Here is a 27509-nt window from a genome sequence, read left to right as displayed (position 1 = left end):
GTGACATAGGTTAGTGTTGGGGGGAAATTACCAGGCCCTTATCTTTTTCTTTTCCCTGGTACAAAAGTTGCCAAAAAATTAACAAAAATACCAAATTGTTGATGTGATATTTGAAAACTTTTATGTAAAATGTACTGGAAGCCATAGTAATGATAAACAAACTCTTTAAAACAGCTGTTATTTTCCTTCAAGCTATTTACATTACACAATGCCAAAATATATTTAAAAAAGTATTTTAAAATGACAGAAATGCTGAATTTTTTTCTAAATAATTTAATAAAAGGTTTAAAGATCTCCGAGCTGTACATTGTTAGGGCATGGCTGCAATGTTCTTCCAAAAACCTAAAATGACATCTGTACTTCGAAAACAGCTCAATGAAAACTAATCCAATGTTTTAGTACTTTTGACTTTCTGTAGGGCTCCGCCGCGGATAGGAACTCTTTTCAGGGCAAAGGCTGTATCAGCTAAGGGTCCCCCTGTCAGCTGGGACGGGGTGCTTTCTACAGCCACAAGCTGTCCACATGGAACCTAACACAAAGAACAAACTCATTATTAATGGAATTGCATTAGTTCTGTAAAATCAGTATAGAGAAAATGTGATCCTCAAGTTGTAGAACAGTACAGGAGCACCAGCAGGAGGGACATGGGACAGCCAAGTGGCTGCTGCACTGATTTTTGCACGGAATCACAAATAAAACTTGTGACATTTTCCATCATAATTTAAAGGGGATCTTGTCTAAAATGAAAGTAAACATGCTTATAGTGCTCTTCTGAGCAGTTCTGCTTTCAAGTGGTAAAGGCAACCTTTCAGCCCAGAAGCGCAGTCTAAAAATTACTGTTTTGGCGGATTAAAGGTTAATACAGAACAAGGAATGCATCCAATATCTCCTGTCACAGGTATTCCAATGACTTCATGGTTAAAGGCCGTTCTATTTGCTTGGGTCTTAGAATGTTGATACAGAACAAGGAATGCATCCAATATCTCCTATCACAGGTATTCCAATGACTTCATGGTTAAAGGCCATTCTATTTGCTTGGGTCTTAGAATGTTTATACAGAACAAGGAATGCATTTAATGACTCCTGTCGCAAGTATTCCAATGACTTCTATTTGCTTGGGTCTTAGAATGTTTATACAGAACAAGGAATGCATTTAATGACTCCTGTCGCAAGTATTCCAATGACTTCTATTTGCTTGGGTCTTAGAATGTTTATACAGAACAAGGAATGCATCCAATGTCTCCTGTCACAAGTATTCATAGTGCAAGGCTAAGAAAGTCACAAATAGTCTCAGAAACACCAATTACACAAATACCATTTAGGACACTGTGCTGATTTGGAAGATTTCTTTTGCCAGAGAGATACTTTTTTGAGCTATTGTGCTGAGACAGCAAGACACTTAAGCCTCTCCTAAAGATGGGCAGATACACAGTTAGGCTAAAACAAGGATGATGATTGGATGCCATGGGATCAGCCCCATGCAGGAAGAAATGGTTAAATGGCAACATTTTGTATTTGAATTTGTTCTCCCAGATCCTCATGAGCTTTCAGGACGTATGAACTATTACTTAATACTCTGTATTGTAATACTCTGTATTAATGTATACCTTAAATAAAGCTGTCTGGTTAGTATTCTGAGTGAATCTGAATTGTTCTAGTCAGGCCCAGGGGGAACTCCGGGGCCAGGCTCGATCTGAGTAAGTATTTATTCAAATCCAAAAGTGACTTACTCACTGTGGAGAATCATATGGGAAGACGAGTACATACATACCCAGTATTTCGAGCATTTCCAAACATTTGAATCCGACAGACACTACTGGGAATATTACTCTCTGCTCCATTGCTCTCAGAACATACACACGTGTAGCTAAACAAGTCAATGTACGAGTTTACTTACTGTAGTATTGAGGTTGGATATCTGAGTTGAATGGAAACTTGAATTGTTGAGCTTTGCTTTTGGTCTTGATGATTCAATTGATTTCTCCTGAAGTTGTTTTGCTTTCTAAAATACAAACATTAATAAGAGAATATAGCAGATTTAGAATGCAAAGCTCAACTGTAAGCTAAGCTGAAACTACCCACACATACTGCATATACGTCTTCACTTATTATTCTGCACACGTGAGACTGATGCTTTTCACGAGAAAGGGATAAGAATGTTAGGAAAGAAACATTAGGGAGAAGAATGGGAGCGGCATACTGATGGACAGAAAAAAAGAGTCACACACAATAACCAAAACTGCAATATTTCCAGCAGCATATAACTCCAATACAGGGAAAACTGTGCTATGTCTAAGACCAAAGACACAAAGTTCAGAATCAGTACCAATAACGGGAGACAGACTGATCAAAAAATCACATTTTTGTGATTTGAAAAATCTCCCATTTGTATATTATATATATTTAGATATATTTTTTTTTAAACTCAATTTTAGCTGCAAAAAACTCAAATTGCAGTAAAAACGTGAATTTCTATGTTGATAAATGTAGCCCTTGGTAACTCTGGCATAGTGTAAACTGCACAGCGTGGGGTTTAGCTGGAATGCAGTGTGGTTTAGGATGGGGCAATGAGGCAGATATGGGATGAAAACTTAGGCTGACTTTGATGTTACTAAACTGAGTAACTGGTGAGAGACATCAAGACACAATACTTTGCCACCAAATCCACCATGTAAAACCTGGGTATAGAAATATGCAGGCTATAACAGTTATTACCTTTAATGCTTCATAGTTAGATGTGCGGGCAACAAAATTATCCCAAGATTTCATCACTAACTCACTTTGCTTATGGTTTGCTTGAATCTAGGTTTCGAAAAAGAGCAATAAATAAATATTAAACAATAAAAGTGTTTTCAGAATACCTCTCATAAACAACAAATAATTACATTTTATAAAGCTTTTTAAAGAAGAAGGAAGGAAAGGTAATATCACTGGATGGTGTCAAATGTTAGGCACCCCACAATGGTTATAGTCACTTAACTGATATCCAGGTCTGGGGCTCCTGTTAGCAGACTCTACACAGTAGAATGAAAAAGCTGGCTTTTTGCTTAAAGTTTGACTTTTCTCTACTGTGTATGCGGACCTGGCGTGAAGAAGGAGGAAGGTTGCTCAGTAGTGCTTGTTCAGAAATACCCAAGGCTGGTGCAGTTTTTTGCTAACAGGAGTACTGGCCCCGGGGTATCAGGTAATTGATTATAATCACCTGGGGGTGATTTCACATTTCGTTTAGTTGTTCTGTTAGGGAAAAGGCACAGCCTAGGGCACAATTCCAAGGCAACATCATAAACTCAGCAGTCAAACATGGAAAGACACCGATCTTTAGGTTGATTAGGGGGCCATTTTTGGGTGTTTTTGTTACTCGCCTACAGATTCGGAAAGGTAATGAGCAGAATTGTGGTCATGTCCCATTACCCTTAAGGTGGCCATACATTGACACATCCTGAATCATACATTGGCTTGCAGGCTTAATGGACAGATACCATATCAGTGGCCATAAACATCCATAATCACATTTCACAATACCCATGTTTTTAAATGTTCCATATATTCTTTAGGAGTTACTATTCAGTTTTGTATCCATTATTGCCTAAAAAGAGTAAGGTTATTGTCATCCAATATAATGTCACTTTTTCAGTGCAGTTGCTGATTTAACAGGGAACACTGCTGAAAGCACATTATTCAGGAACTGTAAATACCTACACGACAGTATAGGTATTGGACCTATTATATGTTCAGGATCTGGGGTCTTCCGATAATTTGGGTCTGCTAAAACATCATTTTAACATGAAATAAATCCAGTAAGATTGTTTTGCCTCTTATAAGGATTAAATATATCTTAGTTGGGATCAAGTACAACGTACTGTTTTATTATTAAAGAAAAAAAAAGAAATAATTTTTAAAATTTTAAATTATTTGATTAAAATGGAGTCTATGGGGGATGGCTTTTCTGTAGTTTTTCTAACTTCACGGATAATGGGTTTCTAGATAACGGATCCCATAGCTGTACAATGTCTGCAGCACTAAGTGCATCTCTAGAGAGGGCCTGTTGAACATTAGTGAAAACAGACAGATCACTTAGCAGATTTACCTCTGCATATTTCTGCTGTTCCTCCTGGATCTCCATTTGCTGGTAGTTTTCAATAATTTCAGTCTGGTGGCAGGCAACCATTTTACATGTGTTTTCGGCTGATTTTATAATAATATCCAAGGCTTCTTGGTCAGATGTCACTGGCTGGATATTTTCCTCTTTCAGCTCATCTCTGATTTCGTGCCATATTTCCCCAACCTTAAAAAACACACATAGGGGCAGTTTTATCAAAATGTGAGTTTAGAGCTCAATACATTAAAACCCACTTTCTATCGATTCCTATAGGATTTTTAGAAGCGTATTTATCAATGAGTGAAAGTTAGAGTTCACAATTTTATAAATACGCTTCTAAAAATCCCATAGGAATGAACAGAATATGGGTACGTTTTTTGATAAATTTGCCCCACATAGTTCCAAACACATAGTTCCTATGCTAACACATACAAATTCATCCTAACTTTCTATTCAGGCCTCTCCTATTCATTTACCAGTCTGTCATCCGAACCACTGCCTGGTTGCTGGAGGTAAATTAAACCCTAGTCATCTTGACTGGGTCATTAAAAACTGTTAAACAATCCTTGGGATCAGTATAAAAAATAAATGATGTATAAAACTCTCTGGAATTCAGCTGATTCTTCTTGTTTTCAATGCTTTTAATTGGCCACTTTGAAATGTAACATTCATATGTATGCAGCCCTTATTTGGAATGCTGCCAATATGCAAATAAAAATGGGTTTACCTAAAAATAGATGGTGCGGGCAGATGTGGGTGTACTGGGGTTATGGACCACAGAGTCATGCTTTTTTTCATCTGACCCATTAAAAAGGTATGCAGATAAAATAGAAAGTTTTGTATACACATTATACCTCAAATACAGATAAAAGAAATTGTAAAAAAATAATGTGGACCTTCAAATTGATCGATTACGACTGAATCCCTTCTACTACTGAATCCACTTCTAACAAAATCCAAAAACAAGATCTCCTGTGACCACTCTGAAAGCCTGGATCATTACTGTTATATATGTGCTGAACCTTTAGGCTGATTCGTTATGCTCAGTATACTTACTTTGAAATCAAGATATCGACTTATTACGCTAAGCGTGACATAATCCAGGACAGACAACCCTGGAAGGTTTTCAAAGCCTAAAAACAGAAAGGGTCCTGTAAATTACCATCTTTAATACGGATTAGAAACAAAACAGCACAAAGTATTTATGAGTAAAGGAAATATTATCATGTATTTGTATATATTTAGTAAAAACAGTATTTTGGTGCTTAATGATGGCAGTTCTGCATGCAGAGTGAGACACTCTTATTCTCCATATTTAACGCGCTACTTCATCCTTCATCCTTCAATCATATCTGAACACACCCCCCAGGACTTTGCTGACTTCTTTAAAAGCAAAGTCGATTCTATCCGCAAGCAATTTTCCCAACCCTCAGATACCAGTAATCTCAACCTTCCTAAATCTCCTCTCTCCATATTCAGCTCCTTCAATCTCGTAACAGAGTCTGAAGTCTCTCAGCTTCTCCGATCCTCTCCGCCTACTACCTGCTCGCTGGATCCTATGCCCTCATCCCTACTAAAACAGTGTGCCCCTGCCCTTACTCCAGCTCTTACCCACATATTCAATTCCTCTCTGGCTTCTGGTACTTTTCCCTCTCTCTTCAAACAAGCATGTGTCAAACCCATTCTTAAAAAGGCTACACTGGACCCATCCTGCCTTTCTAACTACCGTCCCGTCTCTCTCCTGCCCCTAGCCTCTAAACTCCTGGAACCTGCCGCTTTTTCCTCCGCAATATTGCCAAGATACGCCCCTTTCTTTCACAAGCGACAGCTAAAACACTAATCCATGCCCTTATCCTTTCCCGCTTAGATTACTGAAATCTCCTGTTAACCAGACTCCCACCTCTCTCCCCTGCAATCAATTTTAAACTCTGCTGCCAGGATCCTCCTGCTCTCTCCGAAGAGGGAACCTGCTCAGCCTCAATTAAGCTCTCTTGCATGGCTGCCTGTTAAGCAAAGGATAGCTTACAAAATCCTTCTGCTGACATTCAAAGCCCTTCACTCCTCTGCTCCTCACTACATTTCTTCACTGGTCTCCCTGCATGTTCCTGGTCGTCTCCTCCGCTCCTCTCAGAGCCTCCGTCTTTTTACACCATCCACACCCATTGCGCTCTCTCGTCTTAAACCTTTCTATCTCGCTGCTCCTTACCTCTGGAACTCTATCCCTGAATCCCTCCGTAGGGAACACTCACCCACAGCTCAGCTGTTACCTTCTGGAGCACTAAAACATTATTTTGCCCAGTCCTGCACTTAAGGGCAAATGCCCATACCTGGTGCACTCTTACCTTCCAATTTGTGCCTGTATGTTACCCAACCACTCAGATTGTAAGCTCTACGGGGCAGGGACCTCCTTCCTACTGTGTCTCATACCACATGGCACTTATATATATATACATATATGTTTTTATTGTATTTATTTATTATATCACTTGTCCTCCCTGTGTGTAATTTTGTATTCTGTACGACTGTTCAGCGCTGCGTACCCTTGTGGCGCTTTATAAATAAAGTTATACATACATACATACTATAGCAGTGATCCCCAACCAGTGCCTCGGGGGCAACATGTTGCTCACTAACCCCTTATATGTTGCTCTCAGTGCCCCCAAACCAGGTAGTTATTTTTGAATTCCTGACTTGGGGGCAAGTTTTGGTTGAATATAAACAAGATTTACTACCTGTAAGCTGATAGTGTGCATAGAGCTGCCTAATAGCCAATCTTAGCCCTTATTTGGCACCTCCATGAACTTTTATGATGCTTGTGTTGCTCTCCAAGTCTATTTACATTTGTCTGTGGCCCACGTGTAAGAAAGGTTGGGAATCTCTGCACTATTGGAACACAAAGGGCTGTACCTCACTTTTCTAAAGATTTATTTCTAACACAAAACAATGGCACATTAAAGGAGAAGGAAAAGTAAAATCACTGAACAGAAGAAGGAAGAGGATCGCTAGCTCCCAGCTGCCCTGGGATGGTGCACTTTTCTCTTAACAGGAGCACCAGCACGGGGTATAAGGTAAGTAATTGCATTAACATTTTGGCACCCCCCCAGTGATTGTACCTTTACTTCTCCTTTAAGAAAAGTAATCCTGTGTCTCAAGTTCTTTAAAATAAAAATATCAGAGAATAACATTTCACTGTAGGATTTGATATTTAGTAAAAGAGAGAATTGGTTAAAGGAGATCTAAACCCCCCAAGGTACAAACAGCCCCCCTTGACTGCCCTTCATCTGCCCCCCTCACCTTTCCCTCCACACACAGTCTGTTATGTAGAAAGGTGCCCCTATTAGAAAACCTGAACTAAAAAAGCAGAGCAGCATAGTGGAGTTCCCAGACGCCATCTTCTGTTCATTCTTATACTCTTTGGGTCTCACCACCGAATGGACCCTGCAAGAGCATGCACAGTTGGGGCTAGTCAGGCTTGCAGGGTCCGTTCTGGTGGTGAGACCCAAAGAGTATCGGAATGGACAGAAGATGGTGTCTGGGAACTCCAATGCTCTGCATTTTTAGCTTGGTTTTTGAAATAGGGACACTTTTCTATGTAATAGTTTGTGCGGAAAGGGAGCTATGGGGGCCATGGAGGGCAGTTGAGAGGGTTTTTTTTTACCTGGGGGTGGGGGTTCTCTTTTAAGGGTGTAAACATTTCCAATATACATTTACTATAAAAGGTCCTTACCAAGTTTAGAAAATACAGAATAAATTTTGGCCCGCGTGTTCTCAGATACTTCCATGACAGCGAAGCTGAAGCAGTTGGCAGGTAGTGGTGTTACACCCTGGTCTTCTTGGAGTTGTCCAGCTAAAGGCTTCTGTGCATCTTGTCATTATAATGAAAAAGATCATTCAGAAGATGTTAAAGGAGTGGTTCATCTTTAAGTTAACTCTTAGAATGTTTTATATAATTGCAAATTGTCTAAGAATATCAATATCTACATATCTACATCATATTAAAAGTTATGTTAAGGTGAACTAACAATCTAACAGAGAGTCAAAATGCCGACCATGTAAAGTGCATATTTTACCTATAGTTAAAAAGTTCCCAACATGGCAATCACAGCACAGCTTTAATGTAGGCGGATAACAAAAGTGGATGCTTCTGTAAGACACACCATTTATTTATTTCCTGGTATTTATATAGCACCAACACATTACGGCAGAATTTTACAGACATTATACATCATTCATATCCATCTCTGCTCCAATGGAGCTTACAAGCACTTACAGTGGGGTTATCAGGAGTCAGCTAACTTGCCCATATGGCTATAGAGTGTGGGAAAAAGAGTACAGTTGGAAGCCGCGCAGACACAGGTAGAACATACACACTCATTACAGATAGTGCTCTGACTGGAATCAAACTCAGAACCCCAGCACTACAAGGTAGCAGTGCTACCCACTAAGCCACTGTAATTCCAACTTTTCTAGATCTCTCTAGACAGTCAGTTTTGTGTATAAAAAACATGACACCTATTTAACTCTTTTCTACAATACTCATGTAGTGGTGATAAATGCCAGTGCAGAGCATCCTGCATAAATTTATGAAAACCAATCCGTTGGCTAGGGTTGCCACACTTTAATTCCAGGCATATATTGAATCCACATCCTGCATATGAATTACGTTATGAATTAATTAAGATACATGTTGCTTGGCTGCACATTAGTCAGTTCAGTCTGCAGCATGCATCAAAATTGATTGTTAATATAAATTGTTAACCATGCAGGCTTCTGAATTTAATATGCATTAAAGGGGGGAGGTGGCTTTGACTGACAATTCAATTACTGGTGATAAGAAGTATTTGTCAGTGTCTGCTTAAAAACTGTATAGGGCCAACAACTCTTGTGATGTTTCTGTCTCTGCACTGTTTACAGCACTGCATGGAATTAGTTCAACACTTGATCCCTGCAGCTCCCTTATCTATCTGCTTATTAGCACTTCATCCCCTTGAGTCTGAGCCTTCTTACCCTGAAGACAAGTTAAATGAAACCAAATACACTTACTGCTCATTACAATTAAACTCACCAATGATTCGCCTGTATTCATCTTGTTTTACTCCAAGCTCTGCCTCTTCTTGTATCCACATATCTAGCAGAAGTTTAGGAGCTGTCTCATTTTTCTTTCCCCTCCATGTTGTAATGTGTGCAATGGTCTTTGGGTTGTCACAAAATTCCACCAATATCCCAAGCACCAGGTTATTCATACTCTTCATATTAAGCTTAGAAAAAAATAGCTGGATCAAAGCATGAACCACCTCTGCACACTCCTTGTTATTGCACAAACAGCCCAGTCCCCTTGCACGTGTCAAGTGTGAATAATTAGGGAACCAGCAAATCCATTATTTTTGGATTTGGCCATACATAAATTGTCCAAATTACAAGAATGCATTTTTTAAAAAAATGCATTGCTTGTATACTTTTTCTAACTTGTAGGTGAAAATTACATTCTAATTGCTGATTGGTTGCTATGGGCAATATCACCAGTGATGTTGGCTTCTGCACTGCAATAAATATGCCTCTAAGGATTTTACAAAACCTGAACTAAATCCTGGATCACTAGTAATAATGGGATTTCATGGAATGAGATACAACATTATATTATTCTTCCACACATCTCCACTGTACATAGAACAGCATGTAAGAAGGTAATATTACAGTCAGACCACTAATATCAATACTATAATGAATTTTTAAACATGTCAGATATTTACACAGTTAGTACAGTAATAGTATATAACTTTTTCTGGGGCAGGCCTATCATGGGGTCTGTAAGGCATATGCATAAATCTGAAGGCAATGCACATCAAAATCATTTATCTTTGGTACAGACAGAAATCCTGTGGGGCACGCAGTTCCAGTACTGGGCCAGACTGATGTGCAGTCCATATTTTCAGGTGAGAGTTTGTGGGGAGTGGATTAGGGGAGAATTTGGACCATCAGGCCCTGACTGGCATTCTGTAAGATCTGGCAAATACCAAAGGAGCTGCTGTAAGATTCCCTAAACAGTTACTTACTGGGATGATGGGGCTGTTTGGGCCTTTGTGTACTTGATTTGCCAGGGCCCTGTTTTGTATCCCAGTCCAGGCCTGCATACCATTGTATTTTTGGACTTAAAAGGCATGGCTGGGATCATTTAAATATATTACTTACTCTTTAACTAGTATAACATACATATTATGGATTGCAAGCACAACTATACTCACAGCAAGTAAATCCAAAATGATAAACATGCCTTCTTTTTCAAGGAAATAGTCCTCAGACGAGAAACATCCGATTACACAACACCTTATTAAACAAATGAAGGAAATTTATTGTTAGTACATTTTTCAAGTAACTGTTTATACCGAAATATGGCTTTACAGAAATATTACATAATAAACAAGAACCTACAGTTATGTGCAGGGAGTAGCACAGACAAAAGCACACAGTAAGCATAACATTGTAGAAGTAGGCAACTCCTGTTCAGTCAACAGTATGAAATCTGTGTGTATGTTCAATGTATACATCTAAGTATGGTTTGTTTTAATCTTTAGTACACAGTTAGCACTCCTCACTAAAGTCTCATCAGCTTAAAGTGGCCATACACGTAGAAATTACAATCTTTCCTGCAACCATTGGTCGCAGCCTTTGTGATATCGGTTGTCTTGTTGGTCCACCATATACGCACCGAATATTGTACGAAACAAGGTCTTATACTATACTATTGGTGCGTGTATGGCCAGCTGCAGGGCAGCAGTACAATATATTTTAATTGCTTTAAAACATTTTCATTTTTTGGTGTTACTGTTTTAACACGTTTTAGTGTTAAGGATCTGTTTAATAAAGATATATTAATGATCATTCAAACAGTGTTAATAGTTATCTGTTAACTAGTAATTCTGAAAGGCACTCACCAAACACAGTCCAGAGTACAAAATATAAGTTTGTTGTGGCCAAGTCCACTATAATACTTAGAATGGTTCATCCTTAGTAGCTGAAGAAGAACATCCACCCCTTCTGATCCAAATAAATCCTGTTTCATGCAAAATAATATCATTAAACATTAAGCTTATACATTAGGAACAATAATAAATACATTACCCCTAAAGGTAGATAGCTCTCTTTAATAACCGTGTATACTTTTGTTACTGTGCATATTTACTTTTATTTCTAGCAATGTCTGCTCTCTGTTTTCACTAGTAGCTCTATATACATTCAATACAATAGGTATATTGTAAAAAGCTAAAAAGCAATCTGTTTGACATCAAGGACTATGGCTCCATAAGTGGTTAGATCACCTCTACTAAGTATAGTGTTCAAAATACAGAGAATCAGTGCAAGATGCTTTCCAAAGAGAGCAATGGTAAGATCACATCAGCAGCCTAATCAACCCTGTCTAATCTTAGCAACTACAGTATACACAGTAAGTTAATGGTCCTTAAATGAGAAGTAAACCTTGAATCACTGGGTTAGGCACCCTCAGTTTTTTTAATCACTTGCCTGATATCCCAGGCCGGTGCCCCTGTCAGCAGAAAACTGCATTAACCCTGGTACATCTGTGTGAGCACCACAGAGCAATCTTCTTCCTGCTTCTGTCGTCACACAGGTGTGCATACACAGTATAGGGAAAAGTGTAAGTTTAACAAAAAAGCTGAAGAAAAAAATGAAGTGGAAGAAGAGGATCACTCCATGGTGCTCGCACAGAAGTGGGACAATGCTGTTTTCTGCTACAAGGAGCAGAGGCCTGGGGTATCGGGCAACTGATTACAATCAGTGGGGGGTGTCTAAATTTTTTTCACCCCCCAAGTGATTCAAGGTTTCCTTATGTCTACATGTGTTACTACAGGTAACATTTTATTGCTTTTTTTGGCCACGTAAAACAGTCTGCTTGCATTGTGTTGAATACAGAAGCTAAAAATATTGCACATTATACAAAGGGGTGTAAAAGGTCCTGTCTTACAAAATATTTGCTGGACTGAGCTAGTTTGCATTTAATTAAATCACTAAGTATGCCTAATATCAGTTATCGGTCAGTAAAAATGTACATTTCAAAATCTCTCCCTGCCTTTAACATAATGAAAATGTGGGTATATACAGCATTGGATATGTCATATTGGTTCAATCCATGCAAACAGAATGTACAATAACTATCATACACCTGAAGAAATGACAGAGCCCAGTTGAACAGAATACTATAAACAGACCTAATGGTAAGGAGTAAGTGCTGTTCTTTATGAATTTGCATTGCACACAAACCTTTCTGTGAAGGTCATTTTCACAGAGTGTAGACAGAATGAATAGTATATCGGTCTGGATTTCCAGGAGTGTAGCATCTTCATTTTCAGCAGAACCATTAACAATTTTCCCGAGTATTCCTTATATATAAACAAACACATTTATTACTGAGAAACAGAACTCTTGCAATATAGTGTTTTTGTAGTAAAAAAAAAAAAAAGTACCGGATTTTAATTTTTATGATACTTTATTTATGAGGCTGTTTTTATGTGCTTTTATGTCTAAAAGGCTATTTTTGGGGGCCCATTCAAGTGTGAGCACAGTGCCCCACAAGTACCAGGGACACAGAACTCTATCTTACATACACATACATTTATAGATCTGCTATTTTTTTTTATAAAAAAAAAGTCACAGTCCACTCAGGACTTAAGGAACATCAAGTGATTTATTCAAACATAGAACTAGTAGTTCTACATTTCAATAAACCACTCGATTTTCCTAAGTCATGTGAGTGCAGTATTACAGACTGTGGATTTGCTGTTTGACTAGTACTGCACCCAGGCCATGTTATCTACTTTTATTTGTGAGTGCTTGCTTTCTCCTGCCTAACTATATATAAAAGAATATATTATGATGACTGGGATTCTGTGGATAGGAAAAAAAATTATTTTCTTTAAATAGGTGCAGACTTGAGGAGTGAGTCTTTGACACATGGGGGCAGATTTATTAAGAGACGAACGCTCGGAGCATTCATTGGAACGCTCCGAGCGTATTTTCGCCATTTTTTTCGTGCTTGTGCGACTTTTTCGTACGCCTGTGCAACTTGGGCGAAAAATTCGGAAAGGTTCTGCCACTGTTTACAATCGTTCGGTACGAAAAAATTTTCAGATTGCCAATACGATATTATCGTGACTAATGCGATTTTTTCGTAAGCACTTTTGTGATATTTGCGATCTTGAGAAATTATCGTATCCAATCCGAATTTTTCCTATTCGAACTTGTGTTTTAATGAAAGAATGGAGTAGCGGCTACCTGTATATTTCCTGTGTAAGCATAATAGTCCTACCATGCCAGGGACAAAACAGATTCTTGTAGCTGCAACCAGTCTTTATATAATTACAAGCCTTAATTTGTCACTGTGTTTCCCAAGCAGGAACTCTGGTATATATGCTGTAAATGTAACGCTTAGTGCTCTGCAAGCACAACCATAGACATGAGAGAAAATAACCTGGAGGGTACAAAACGCATTTTTCCTAGAAGAGGCAAGAGACGTCAGTAACTTTCACACCCTACATATCCCCAGGCACTGGTGATTAGGCCATCTAAATAACTGTGTAACCTACCCTTGTTCCCTTCATCTTGTCAACTCTAGATGAGAAAGCCAACTATATACTGTACATAGCAGTTTATACATGTAGATCTTAAAAATTAAAATTTGGAAAACACAAATCTGAATTTGCAATATTAGCTGTGATTTTCTCGAATCATGGAAAAATGGCATACTTGAACATAAATATGCACCATAGTGTTAGGGAGACTACACAAGTCCAAAATATAAATTGACTTTAGAGAACCGCCTTTTAGACCTGCTGTTTAGGGGGATGTTATGCTGTGCCCAAATTTATACCACAAGTTCTGCAGCTTACTCACACTTTTCACAGTAGTGGTGGCTCTTGTTAGGTGCATTACACTGTAGTATACCTGATCCCAGACATATTTATCAAAAACCAAGTTTATGAATTTTTGAGTTCTTTTTTTGAAAAAAATTGATTGATTACAATGGAATTTTTTTTTTTAATGCAGCGCAATAATTCTACTCATCATTTTCAATGAGTCTACTTCCACAAAAGAGCTCTATGCTATTGTGTGGACTTGGCTTTGGCTAAGGCATGTACTTTATTTGACTGTGTATAAATACAATCCCTCCTGTTCTAAACTGCATTATGAGAAGCAATTATAAAGAATATGTTTTTATTTACCTAGGAACTGGTTAATTGCTCCCTGATCACACAGGTCCTGGTTCACAGTCTCATCCCCTATGGACACTACAGACCTCAGCAGCCTCAAACAGTAGCGCATCTGGGCATGTTTGTTGCCTCGACCTCCTGTACCATGGAAACAGTTGCCTTGACCAAAATATGTATCTAGTACAAGATAAAAGTTAATTACACAGATGATACCAGCACAGAGTGTTTATTCATTGCAGGTTGATATATTAATACTTATTGTAGTTTTAGAACTATATAACATGCTCTCCATTTGAAAAAAAGAAAAGAAAAATGCTGTGTGCGAAAAAAAACAGAAAAATATTTAATCCAGAACGTTATTTCATAAATGAGAATATCTATGATTTTTTACTCAAATTTGCACAGTAAATTACTTTAGCATAATCCATTGTCTTACCTTGGCTTGCACACCATTCCAAGAAAAGGAGGATGCGAGTGTTTCCTTGGCATGTCATGTAATCTTCCAATAGCAGGGGTGCTACTGTTGACAGGGTTGCTATGGCATGAAGCTGTAAGTCTTCAAAACGAGCAGCAGGCCAGTCATGTTTCCCGGGTTTTTCATTGGCTTTCACATAATTAAAAAGAGCCAGCATCACTTTTCCATCACTGAATAACTAAGAAAAAAAAGGATGGTCATGGACAAAGAAGGGAGGTGACAGAACAAATCTTTGATGCTGTGGGCGACTAATCTCCCTGCAATGTAGTGTCGCTGCGATTTCTGAAAGTCGCCCGAAGTTTCCTCTTAAGGCAACTTCGGGCGACTTCGGGAAATCGTAGCGACGCGCATGCCATCCCACCAGTGATTTACATTCTTGCCGGTGGGATGGCACTGCGGGGAGATTAGTCGTGGGGCGACTTACCTCCCCGTCTGTCGCCTCCCTTAAAGGAAAACTATCACAGGCATTCTGAGATCTGCAGTTCAGTTTAGCAACATCAGGGTTGTGAAGGTAGTATAAAATAGGTGCAGATAATTGTATTCTTACCTGTACTGCAGATATATCTCTAGATAAAACCACAATCATATTGAATAGTAGTTTTTTCATCTCAAAGTCTTCATGGTTGTGTAATAGTTTTAGGCTTTTAACCAATGGGCTGTGACTTTTTACTAAACAAAGTAAAAGAAAAACCACAACATAACAAAAATAGGTCACTTAATTAAATAATAAAAATGTATTGAGTAAAATGCAATCCTAATTACAAGATACATTTTCTGCAGAAACTTCTTACCTTCTGAAAATGTAGCAAATAAAATAAGTTGCTTAGCAAATCCACTTTCCTGAAATCATATAAAAAGTAATAAATAATATTAATGCAGAATATTAAAGATGCATTCTCATGCAAATATAAATATAATAGCAAACATGTGGACCTTAAGCAGAAATTACAATTTGGAATTAAAATGGGATAATGGAAAAGTTACTGTAACACTGTAATTCACAAAGAAGCACTGTACACAACAGTGGCATTTTTAAGCCTGCCTCTGGAACTGAATATTTGGTAAAGTACTCATCTTCTTTGCTTTAAGCAGAAATTTACCTTTAAGCTATATTGCTATTTTATAGGAAGGCCTATTCTTGGCAACCTTTCAACTGGTCGTCATTTTTTTTTTAATTATTTGCCTCTTCGCAAATTTTAAATGGGGGCCACTGACCCCTAAAGTCAAAAAAGTATTGTTCTGCAAGCCTCAACGTTTATTGTTATACAGGTAGTTACTATATACTAATCCTACTATTCTGGTCTTCATCTTTTATTGTGTATATTTTAATATATTTTATTTAAATTATTCTTCTTCTTTGCCTCTTTCCAGCTTTCAAATTGGAGTCTTAAGGTGCCCATACACCTTCAGATCCACTCGCTTGGCGATGTTGCCAAGCGAGCAGATCTTCTCCCGATATCCCCCACCTACGGGTGGGCGATATCAGAAGAATCCAGGCTAATTCTGTTGTTTGGCCCTGGGGCCAAATAATTGAATTATAACGACAGGTATAGTCGGTTCGGGGACCGCATCAACGTGCCAATGCAGTCCCCGATCCGACTAAATTTTTTAACCTGCCCGATCGATATCTGGCTGATTTCAGGCCAGATATCGGTCGGGCAGGCCCGTCAGTAGTGCCCATACACGCCCGATTAGCTTCCGAATCGGTATAAGGGACCAATATCGGCAGCTAGAATCGGCCCATGTATGGCCACCTTTAGACCACAACAATTGTGGTGTCAGGCTACAATTTTATTCTTATTTTGTATTCCCAACTATCCCAATCACTGCCCTATCTAAATGCTTGGTTCACACATTATCACAACTCCTCAAGAGACCACAGACCACAACCAGCCCCACAGGTTTAGACTCTCTAAGGGCTCTGGCACACGGGGAGATTAGTCACCCGCGTATGCCATCCCACCGGCGATTTACATTTTCGCCGGTGGGATGGCATTTCGGGGAGATTAGTCGCCCGCGAACAGGGTGATTTGTTGCGGGCAACTAATCTTCCCTGTGTGCCAGAGCCCTAAAGGGTAAGCAAATTACATTAAAGCAAACACATGTACTGTTTATAAGTCCATGACTTCACTCCTAATAGTATTATTATTCCAATTGGGTTTGGTAAGGTTTATACTACTAAAAGTATTGGCATGCTACTTTGCCCTTTAATATACCAAATTAAACTATTTCCTATCAATTTACTATGCAGCCAAATATAACAACCAGTGGGCTATTTTGGTAACAATAGATATGTGTATACTATGCATTCCAGGTAACCAATATACTAATATACCAGCTCCTAAAAGTCTGACAATAGACCATGTTTTTCATCAGATGGAAGTATTGCATTTTGGTGGATTTTCCTACTGTCTGTAAAAAGATGAGGCCTACAGTCTAGCCTTAGTGATTGTATGAGAGTTATAGTAAGCAAAGGGAAGCCACAAAACACTCCTATGTTTAAAGAGCATCACAGACAACCACTGGTTCTTTTATTCATCCGGGCATAACATTTAGGCACATTAATACATGCAATATGGTTTAGAAATTATTATTCTGAATTAATAAAAATCACTTTGGCATATAATTAACACCTCCAATTTTTGTGCTTCAGCACTGTCAAGAAACCAGATCGTTTCAATATAAAATGCTTTATCGGAAACACAGACTGGTACTACAGATTAAATCTCAAAAAAAAATATAATGTAATAAGTTACAATACATAAATAAGAGATAATAAACTAGGTATATAAAAGATTTTCTTACAATTAATGGTGGCACGCTGTTTTCTGCTATCAGTGTGGCAATAACCAGGAGATCATTTCTGAGCTGGCGATCATAATGTTTGTAGCCATTTGTCAACAGACGAACAAAGGAATCTTTAAGCGCACTATGGGCAAGAATCTGTGTCAGTGCATTTCGACTCAAAAACCCAACAATATGTATATCTTTGTGTTATTCTTACTAGATGCATTCAGTGTTGCTAAGCTGGTTAATTATTTCTTCCTTTGGTCCATTTTCCAACAGGTTCCACAAAATTTCAGAAGAGCGAAAAAGCAATTGTCCAGATGGATCTGGATCACTGAGTCGGTAGCAAATGCTGTTTGCACCTTGAGCTTTTGCCATAAGCTTGCAGTTCTCTGTTAAATAAACAAAAGATACACTATGCTAACCATGAAAAGGTACCATTTATGAGATACAGCAAAAGATATAGAGAATGGGAGCTCAGTGGCAAAACCAAATTAGCTTTAAGGGGTTGTTCGCCTTTGAGTTAACTTTTAGTATGATGTACATTAGAGTGTAATATTTTGAGACAATTTGCAATTGGTCTTCATTTTTTATTATTTGTAGTTTTTTAGTAATTTCACTTTTTATTCAGCAGCTCTGCAGTTTGAGTTTTCAGCAGCTATCTGGTTGCTAGGGTCCAAATTAACTTAGTGACCAGGGAACAGTTTAAATGAGAGGATGGTAAATGAATAGGAGAGCACTTAAATAGAAAAACAAGTTATAAAAAGTAACAATAACGATAAAACGTAAGCCTCACCAAGCTATAGTTTTTTGGCTGCCAGGGCAGTGAGCCCCATTTGTAAGCTGCAAAGAGTTAAGCTGGTCATACACGCACCAATATTATCGTATAAAACTTCGTTTCATACAATATTCAGTGCATGTATGGCAGCTCGACAATACGATTGATATCGCAAAGGATGTGGATATCGGTCGACTCGTCGATCGGGCAGGTTAAAAGATTTTGATCAGGCGCCGTTGAAGGTGCCCGAGCAAAATCTATGTTTAGGGCTAAATTGGCAGGTGAAGGTAGAATTTCTATTGATTCTACCTCCATATCTGACAATTCAGCCCTGAACTCTAATGGAGGGTGGAAACGAACTTTCCTGCGACCAATGGTCGTACAAAAGATCGTTATTGCTACGTGTATGGCCACGTTTAGAAGAAAAAGGCAAATAGATCAAAATACAGCTTCAGTGTGGCATTACCCTTAGAACTGGACCAGAGCTCCTACAATCCTTAATACATATGCTGTTTTGTGCTTTTAGCTAGTCTTATTTATTCCGGCACACACAATATACCAAGTAATAATACATACCCGGTGAGCTGGATAAGAGTTGAAGCACTTTCAATAAGGATAACTTTTCCCGCAGCTGATTTTCAACCAGAGTCATTGACAAAATCAGAGTTTCTGCCAAGCCCCCAGCTTCAGCCATCTGCACTTTGTAATTCACAGCAGTTGGCTGAAAACCTGTCAATAAAAAGATTACATTTGTATATACAAATTCTACAACAATAGAACATGAATTACTTTTTCCAAAAATACATTTTGCAGAAGTTTAATATTTCGTATAAAAACTTTGGACGTCATTTGCAACATGCAAATGTTGGTGCATTGCAATTTTTTTCACAAACCACAATTTACATTAATGAAACCCATTGCTTGCTTGCAACCACAGTGTTGCCCTTTGCGCCCAATTCTCCCTCCAAGTCTTAGGTCTCCTATAAGCAAGAAGGCTCGCTATAAGCACTTATCAGTATATATTAAATCTCTTCTTTATGACATTTTTATGGACACACAAAATTCTATAAATTTTTGCTCTTTGCACCACAAATCAGTCCAATAATTGAGGCTCTTAGAAAGTATAGAAAGGCAGAAAAGCAAAAAAAACAAAAAAAAAAACCTCAAGTATCTGCAACATAATGAAAGTTAAAGGTTTAGTTCTTGTTTCCAAAAACCTCTGTTCTACTAATAAGCAATTAACAGATAATTAACATATAATTAATTTTACCTTCAACTTGCTGGATCACAGGATCTGGATTGTAAAAGTTGATAAGAGCTCTGCAAAGCTGTATCCTCACTTGGGAACTTGGCACCCGCATCATACATCCTAGAGAATATTTTTTTTTTAAACATTTTTATTTATTTAGAACCAATAATATCACTGATAAATAACTAAGCTGATATATTTATAGGATATTATTTCATCACATTTGGATTTACATTCAGATCTTGATGAAAGGTTCATAATAGTATGTGTGAACACATACAATGTTTTATGTCCTTTGTTTTCTTCCCTGGAAATGTTATATTTCATCTATGCTTTGTTAAATTTCTCTGTTTTATTGCAAATTTCTATACAGTGGGCAGTTACTATAATAAGGGCCTCTCAAGGCAACTATCACGGTGCCGCATATGCCATCCCACCGGCGATTTACATTCAAGCCGGTGGGATGGCATATCATGGGGATTAGTCGCCGGCAACATGGGAGATTTGTCGCAGGCGACTAATCTCCCCGTCTACCACGGCCCTAATAGGTAGAAAGGGTTTGATTAAACATCTGCTTTAAATTCAAATTAGCTAGACTTAATCCCTACAAGAATGAACATGCAACTAAATAAACTGGAAAGGTTTAGGACAAGGGCACATGAGGTGTAAGTGCAAGCTGACAATCCGCCCCTACGTTTAAAAAAATCTTTTAGTTGTGCCTACATCCGGAAGCAGTGAATCTACCCTGGTGCAGGCACAGGCAGCCAATATCCGCCAACAAGCGCCAAGTCTCGCGTTTGTTGGCAGATATCGGCTGTGTGTGCCTGCACCCGGGTGGATTCAATGCTTCCAGGTGCTTATCCGCAGGCTGACAATCCACCAAGTGTGCCTTGCCCTTACAATCCAATATCCCTTGGGATTAAAATGGAATACTTGAAAAAGAATGATGAGTGATACTTTACCAAGCTGTGATATCGATTCAGCAACAACCTGAGCATAATTTAGCTCATCTGATGTCTTCTCTTTCAGAAAAGGCAGCCTGACAGCACAGAGCAAAAAGAAAAAAAGTATGTTTAGTCGTTTTCTAGAGAACCATGCCAAATTATATAAGCATTTCTATGATAACAAAGCAAATGCATTAATTCAGAAGGCTTGTCAAAGTTACAGTTTACACTTTAGTAAGATGCAGATCTTTCTGATTAAGGCCATAGTCATAGGTGACATGTCATCTGCTTCTCTCCGTCTGCAGCTTGTATGCGGATCCACTCTCATCCTTAGTTCTGTGTAGCTTCACTGTTGAGCACAACTTTGGCCTAAGTGCAGCTATACAGAAGCTACACAGATTGGCCCAAAAACACAAAAGCAGGCATTTTCAGGCCGAATACAGTTCTGGGTAGAAGCACTCAGGCTGAAGCTGTGCCCATCAGTGCAGTTACGTGGAGCTGTTGATGAAAGCACATCTGATTTTTTCCACCTGCCTACAAAATGCAGGTGGAGTGGAAAATAATGACATGTAATATATGGATTAGAGATGCACTGAATACATCACTTTTGGATTCAACCAAAAACTGAATCAACCACAAAAGATTTGGCCAAATAATAAATTAATTCTCACACTAATTTGCAAATTCAAAGAGAACTTTTGTGGCTTTGAGTTATTATGTGACCCACTTGGGCCTGAATTCCTGACACTTTAATATATAATACCATATCTGCCCATTTATCTAAAGTTAATATCGAATTAGTGCATCATTACTTCCAGGGTCGCATTTAAACTGCATGTTCTAGTCTCATAATCTATACCTATAAAGTCACGGTAAAAATAAGACAATTGACTCTACTACAATCTAAAAGGCATGCCACTTACCCACATAGCTTCACAATTTCACACATAGGATCTACAAAATCTTTATGGTCTTCTATACGTTCTGCACAAAGATTCAGTATTTGTATTATTTGTGACAAATCTTTTAATGGCTGTTTAAGATGTCAGGTTAAGAAAGTATAATCTAGGACAGATAGATAGATAGATGATAGATAGATAGATGATTGATAGATAGATAGATGATAGATAGATAGATAGATATGCTACATTTCTGTATGCATAAAACAATCTGTGGTAATATAATAGTAGTAGCCAAACATAGTTCTAAAATATTTGGCAGAATACAAAGCTAAATCCATGTTCTATTTAAATTCATGTTCTGTTCAAATTTAAAGCCAGTCACTGATATTGTAGTCTATAAGCATGATTTTGTTACTCGTAGTTCAGAGATGATAACTAGAATCACTAGAAGACACTGCTCCACTGCTGGCCATATCCCCCAGGCCATACCTCAATCACTTTTTTACTGTACAAGGTAAATGAGATGCAATGAACATGTGCAAGGTTGCTAAGGACTGGAAAGAGCTTCCAAAAATAAAAATGGCAAGCTTTAGAGATAACTTTCAAGACATGGATGGATCTTCACTATTATAGGGATGCTGTTACTTTTCTAGACTTATCTAGACTAATTCTTACCTATACTTCCTCTTTAAACTTTATACAGAAATCTTGATCACCCCCAACTTGTTTTCAGACATTTTGACAGATCACTTAAAACAAAGGATACAATGCCATTGCAGTAATGCTTTGCTACTTTTCTCAGGACCCTCACTTGCCGTTCAGTTAATTCACGCTATAAAAACAGAATGCAGGGACTGAAAAATGAGACTGGAAAGAAAATATATTTACTACACAAAATGCAAAATATATAGTTAAATATATCAGTATGACTAGAATGAAAGGGGATATTTATATACAACTATAATTCTGAGCTATACACATCAGTGATTCCAATGGTTGTAAATGTAATTGCAACTGAAAGCAAAATCTGTCTGTCCTTGTCTAAGGGCTCTGGCACACAGGGAGATTAGTCGCCCGCAACAAATTTCCCGCGTCTCAGGTTACTAATCTCCCCGGATTGCCATCCCACCAGCGAAAATGTAAATCGCCGGTGGGATGGCATCTGCGGTGGCGCAATTTCACTGAAATCGCGCAAATTTCCTCTAGAGTCGCCTGCGAACAGGGAGTTTTGTCGCGGGCGACTAATCTCCCCGTGTGCCAGAGCCCTAAAGCCTAAAAAAAAAGTAGCAGAAGCCAGCTCATTAACCAGCTGGTTAACAGACCTGGTGAAGAACTGACCTGCTATATTGTTTCAAGAGTCAGAACAAGAGAACAGGAAATGATAAACAAACACTGCTTTCAAATGCAATTACATTTACAAATACACTTTATGATATTGTTTAATTAAAGCAGTGATCCCCAAGCAGTGGCTAGCGAGCAACCTGTTGCTCACCAACCCCTTGGATGTTGCTCCCAGTGGCCTCAAAACAGGTGATTATTTTTGAATTTCTGGCTTGGAGGCACATTTTGGTTGCATAAAAAACAGGTGTACTGCCAAACAGAACCTCCTGTAGGCTGCCAGTCCACACAAGGGCTACTAAATAACCAATTACAGCACTTTTTTGCCATCCCCAGGAGCTTTTTTCATGCTTGTTTTGCTCCCCACAAGCATGACAAAAGAAAACTTAATAAAAAAATTTAATTCAGTGCCAGACCCTTGTAAGTGGCGCCAAAAGCAAGTCCCCACCCTCTATCGCCGCCTCCACAGAGGAGGGCTCCCTTGTTATCATTGTGCATCAAATCCATCACACATCAGATCCACCACACATCCCATCACCAGGCAGCTTTATTTACAGAAAATCAGTGAGAAAATAAGCTGCACTATGGTATAAAACTTGGCTATTTGCTGAAATTGCACTTTGGACACTTGCATTTGTAAATAATCCCCTAATATATAATATTGGTAACTTACAGAAAATGGGTCTTCAAAAAGTTTGATCACCCGATTCAGATCCATAGATTTAAACGTTAATGCCTGCAAGAGAACATTTCATTATATGAATTAAAGCAGAATTAGCACCATGTTAGTACATGGGCAGCCCAGTTCTACTGTGATATGAAATGAAGGGGGATAAAAACAACCTTTTTTTTGTAAAACACACTTTCCTATGGGAATATTAAATAGTCTTATAAAATAGCGGCAATTATGAAAGATAGTGGCTTTCTTGTTCTGGTTTTTAATCATTGTCAATTAAATGAAGCATTTCTCAAATGAAGGAACACTCCCAATTCAATACTGTACATAAGCCATACAAAACAGCTTTTGTTTTTTTCCCTATTTTTATTGACTTATAATATAAGCCACAGCTCAGTGCAGGGTGTCAACAATGTGTTCTCTAGTCTGAAAGTGGGGATGGCTCTTTGTTTATTAAGTTAGGGAGTGCTTGAGGGCTGGGGTGCTTGAGGACAGGTTGAGGTTCCTGCACATCTAGAAATAAGCCAAAGAGAATGTGTCTTTTCTTAGGTACCATCTCCTTGATCTTCATCGGGACATTTGGCCAGTGGACTGGGGGGGTGAATTTTAGTTGTAATTTGTAATTATTGGCCGGCATGTCGGTCTGAGTTCTTTTAATTCTCTTTTGTGAAGTTTTTAATAAAACCACATAAAAACCCTATTTAAAATAGGATCAAGAATGTTCTCATAAATGTGACAATGCAACAATAAGCTAATAATTTAAAATAAATTAATAAGTTAAGATAAATTAATCTTAAATCAAATTCAGACTTCCGAAATATAACATAGCTCAGATATCGCAGAATCACACAACCGATGCAGCTGCATAGCATATTATGGCAAAAATAAAGCATGACTGCCCCAATTATGGATGCACCAAATCCAGGATTCGGTTCAGGATTCAGCCAAGATTTAGCCTTTTTCAGCAGGATTCAGATTCAGCCAAATCCATGCCTCTGGCCGAACCAATTCCTGAGTCACATGAACTGAAAAATTTGTCTTCAGTCCTTCTTTGTTCTGATTTGCAGGTGCAAATTAGGATTCGGTTCGGTATTCGGGCAAATCTTTCACAAAGGATTCAAGGTTCGGCTTGATCCTAAGATAGTGGATTTGGTGCATCCCTAACCCCAATACTAATGAACTTATGGCCTCTCCCACCCATCTACTATTTACTTATACATATATGACTTATTTACCATTTACATATATACAGTGGTGTGAAAAACTATTTGCCCCCTTCCTGATTTCTTATTCTTTTGCATGTTTGTCACACTTAAATGTTTCTGCTCATCAAAAACCATTAACTATTAGTCAAAGATAACATAATTGAACACAAAATGCAGTTTTTAAATGAAGGTTTACATTATTAAGGGAGAAAAAAAACTCCAAATCTACATGGCCCCGTGTGAAAAAGTGATTGCCCCCCTTGTTAAAAAATAACTTAACTGTGGTTTATCAATTTCAATTTTCAATTTCAATATCAATTTCTGTAGTCACCCCCAGGCCTGATTACTGCCACACCTGTTTCAATCAAGAAATCACTTAAATAGGAGCTACCTGACACAGAGAAGTAGACCAAAAGCACCTCAAAAGCTAGACATCATGCCAAGATCCAAAGAAATTCAGGAACAAATGAGAACAAAAGTAATTGAGATCTATCAGTCTGGTAAAGGTTATAAAGCCATTTCTAAAGCTTTGGGACTCCAGCGAACCACAGTGAGAGCCATTATCCACAAATGGCAAAAACATGGAACAGTGGTGAACCTTCCCAGGAGTGGCCGGCCGACCAAAATTACCCCAAGAGCGCAGAGACAACTCATCCGAGGGGCCACAAAAGACCCCAGGACAACATCTAAAGAACTGCAGGCCTCACTTGCCTCAATTAAGGTCAGTGTTCACGACTCCACCATAAGAAAGAGACTGGGCAAAAACGGCCTGCATGGCAGATTTCCAAGGCGCAAACCACTTTTAAGCAAAAAGAACATTATGGCTCGTCTCAATTTTGCTAAAAAACATCTCAATGATTGCCAAGACTTTTGGGAAAATACCTTGTGGACCGACGAGACAAAAGTTGAACTTTTTGGAAGGTGCGTGTCCCGTTACATCTGGCGTAAAAGTAACACAGCATTTCAGAAAAAGAACATCATACCAACAATAAAATATGGTGGCGGTAGTGTGATGGTCTGGGGTTGTTTTGCTGCTTCAGGACCTGGAAGGCTTGCTGTGATAGATGGAACCATGAATTCTACTGTCTACCAAAAAATCCTGAAGGAGAATGTCCGGCCATCTGTTCGTCAACTCAAGCTGAAGCGATCTTGGGTGCTGCAGCAGGACAATGACCCAAACACACCAGCAAATCCACCTCTGAATGGCTGAAGAAAAACAAAATGAAGACTTTGGAGTGGCCTAGTCAAAGTTCCTGACCTGAATCCTATTGAGATGTTGTGGCATGACCTTAAAAAGGCGGTTCATGCTAGAAAACCCTCAAATAAAGCTGAATTACAAACAGTTCTGCAAAGATGATGGGCCAAAATTCCTCCAGAGCGCTGTAAAAGACTCGTTGCAAGTTATCGCAAACGCTTGATTGCAGTTATTGCTGCTAAGGTGGCCCAACCAGTTATTAGGTTCAGGGGGCAATTACTTTTTCCACACAGGGCCATGTAGGTTTGGATTTTTTTTCTCCCTAAATAATAAAAACCCTCATTTAAAAACTGCATTTTGTGTTTACTTGTGTTATCTTTGACTAATAGTTAAATGTGTTTGATGATCAGAAACATTTTGTGTGACAAACATGCAAAAGAATAAGAAATCAGGAAGGGGGCAAATAGTTTTTCACACCACTGTATATATATATATATATGCGGCTGATGGAGTTGCCAGTGCCAGGGTGTGTGGCTGACAAACCAGCCTATTTCATTAGAAGCATCACTCCCTGCTGTCTCCTTACATGCACTAATGCCCCCAGCCCCTCAGAACCCAGGCATGGGCCCCACATAGTGAGCCATTACTGCAGCCCCCCCCCCCCAGCAATAAGGTACATACGCCCACAAACTTATCATGATTAAAGGGCAAGTCAAGCTATTTTTCTGCAAGAGCAGTAAACAGCAAAGTTCCTGTAAGGTCTTTGCAGAATAGCTAAATAGCGTAGCTTTATAAAACGTAGGCACGAATGCCTTGCCATACCGAGTCTGGCTTATCGCTGGACATTTCCGATTTTCTTAGCGCAGCCCGCTGTCTCGAATCTCTATTTAAGTGTCCCGCAAGGCTGTCAGTGCCCAGCTCCATAGCAACTGCATAACAACTAACTCCGACATCAAGTCTCATCTCGCGAGATTGTGGCGTCATGGCACCGTCTATATAAAGTGGGGCAGCACAGCCTTTGGGAATAGAATGCGTGGGAAGTGGGAGTTCGAACAAGTGTAGTCTGCTAGTAACACAATGTAGTCTATGGTGACAAGCCCTACACACTACAACCGCCACAACCTTAACCTTAGTGTAATTGGTTTAATTGAAAGAGAATTATTTTTTTTCCTGGTTGCCTACAATATTGGCCGTTATCAGAGCTGTTCTCACGATTTGGCCAAAAAAAATTGTGCAAATCAGGGGAAAAATCGAATTACTCCAGTCAGTACCTGGATAATTGAAGAATTATAATAACAACTGGACCTAGTAGTGAAGCCTTTTATATGTAATAGTAGCTGGGCTTCATGCTCCTCGTTTATAGGGGAATTTGCTGGATTAGAAAAGCTATATTTAGTTACGTTTGCAATTTGTGATTCGAGGAAATTGTGTCAAAGACTGCGAATTTGAGCTCAGGTTTCTTAAAACCTGAATGAATGATACATAAGTTAACCGCTCATCTCTCTGATTAGTGGCCTTCCCCAGTTGCTATGGAAGCAGCCAAAAACAGCAGTGTTGGGATATGTGTTATGGGTTGATTTTACTAACAGTATTGACATCATTGGAAGTACCAAAATATGTGTGAATTGTGCAGCATTTTCT

The 27509-nt window shown here is 38.7% G+C and overlaps 1 protein-coding gene across 1 annotated transcript; it reads right to left on the bottom strand.

Annotated features, from left to right (window-relative positions):
* Positions 1-98: 98 nt before the first annotated feature.
* Positions 99-26856, bottom strand: cfap69 (cilia and flagella associated protein 69). The gene is made up of 23 exons (XM_002939008.5): positions 26691-26856; positions 23466-23528; positions 22221-22286; positions 21476-21585; positions 20571-20647; positions 19630-19728; positions 18936-19088; positions 17799-17973; positions 17600-17723; positions 15586-15634; positions 15342-15463; positions 14756-14972; positions 14332-14496; positions 12374-12492; positions 11032-11150; positions 10342-10423; positions 9165-9357; positions 7827-7964; positions 5156-5232; positions 4088-4285; positions 2716-2802; positions 1898-2002; positions 99-529 (listed from the first exon to the last, which is right to left on the bottom strand). The coding sequence occupies exons 1-23, from the start codon at positions 26850-26852 to the stop codon at positions 383-385; spliced, it is 2847 nt and encodes a 948-aa protein (XP_002939054.3). The 5' UTR covers positions 26853-26856; the 3' UTR covers positions 99-382.
* Positions 26857-27509: the final 653 nt, after the last annotated feature.

This window comes from Xenopus tropicalis, chromosome 6, assembly GCF_000004195.4.
Source record: "Xenopus tropicalis strain Nigerian chromosome 6, UCB_Xtro_10.0, whole genome shotgun sequence".
NCBI classification, from domain to species: Eukaryota; Metazoa; Chordata; class Amphibia; order Anura; family Pipidae; genus Xenopus; species Xenopus tropicalis.
This window is presented reverse-complemented; position numbering and strand designations above follow the sequence as displayed.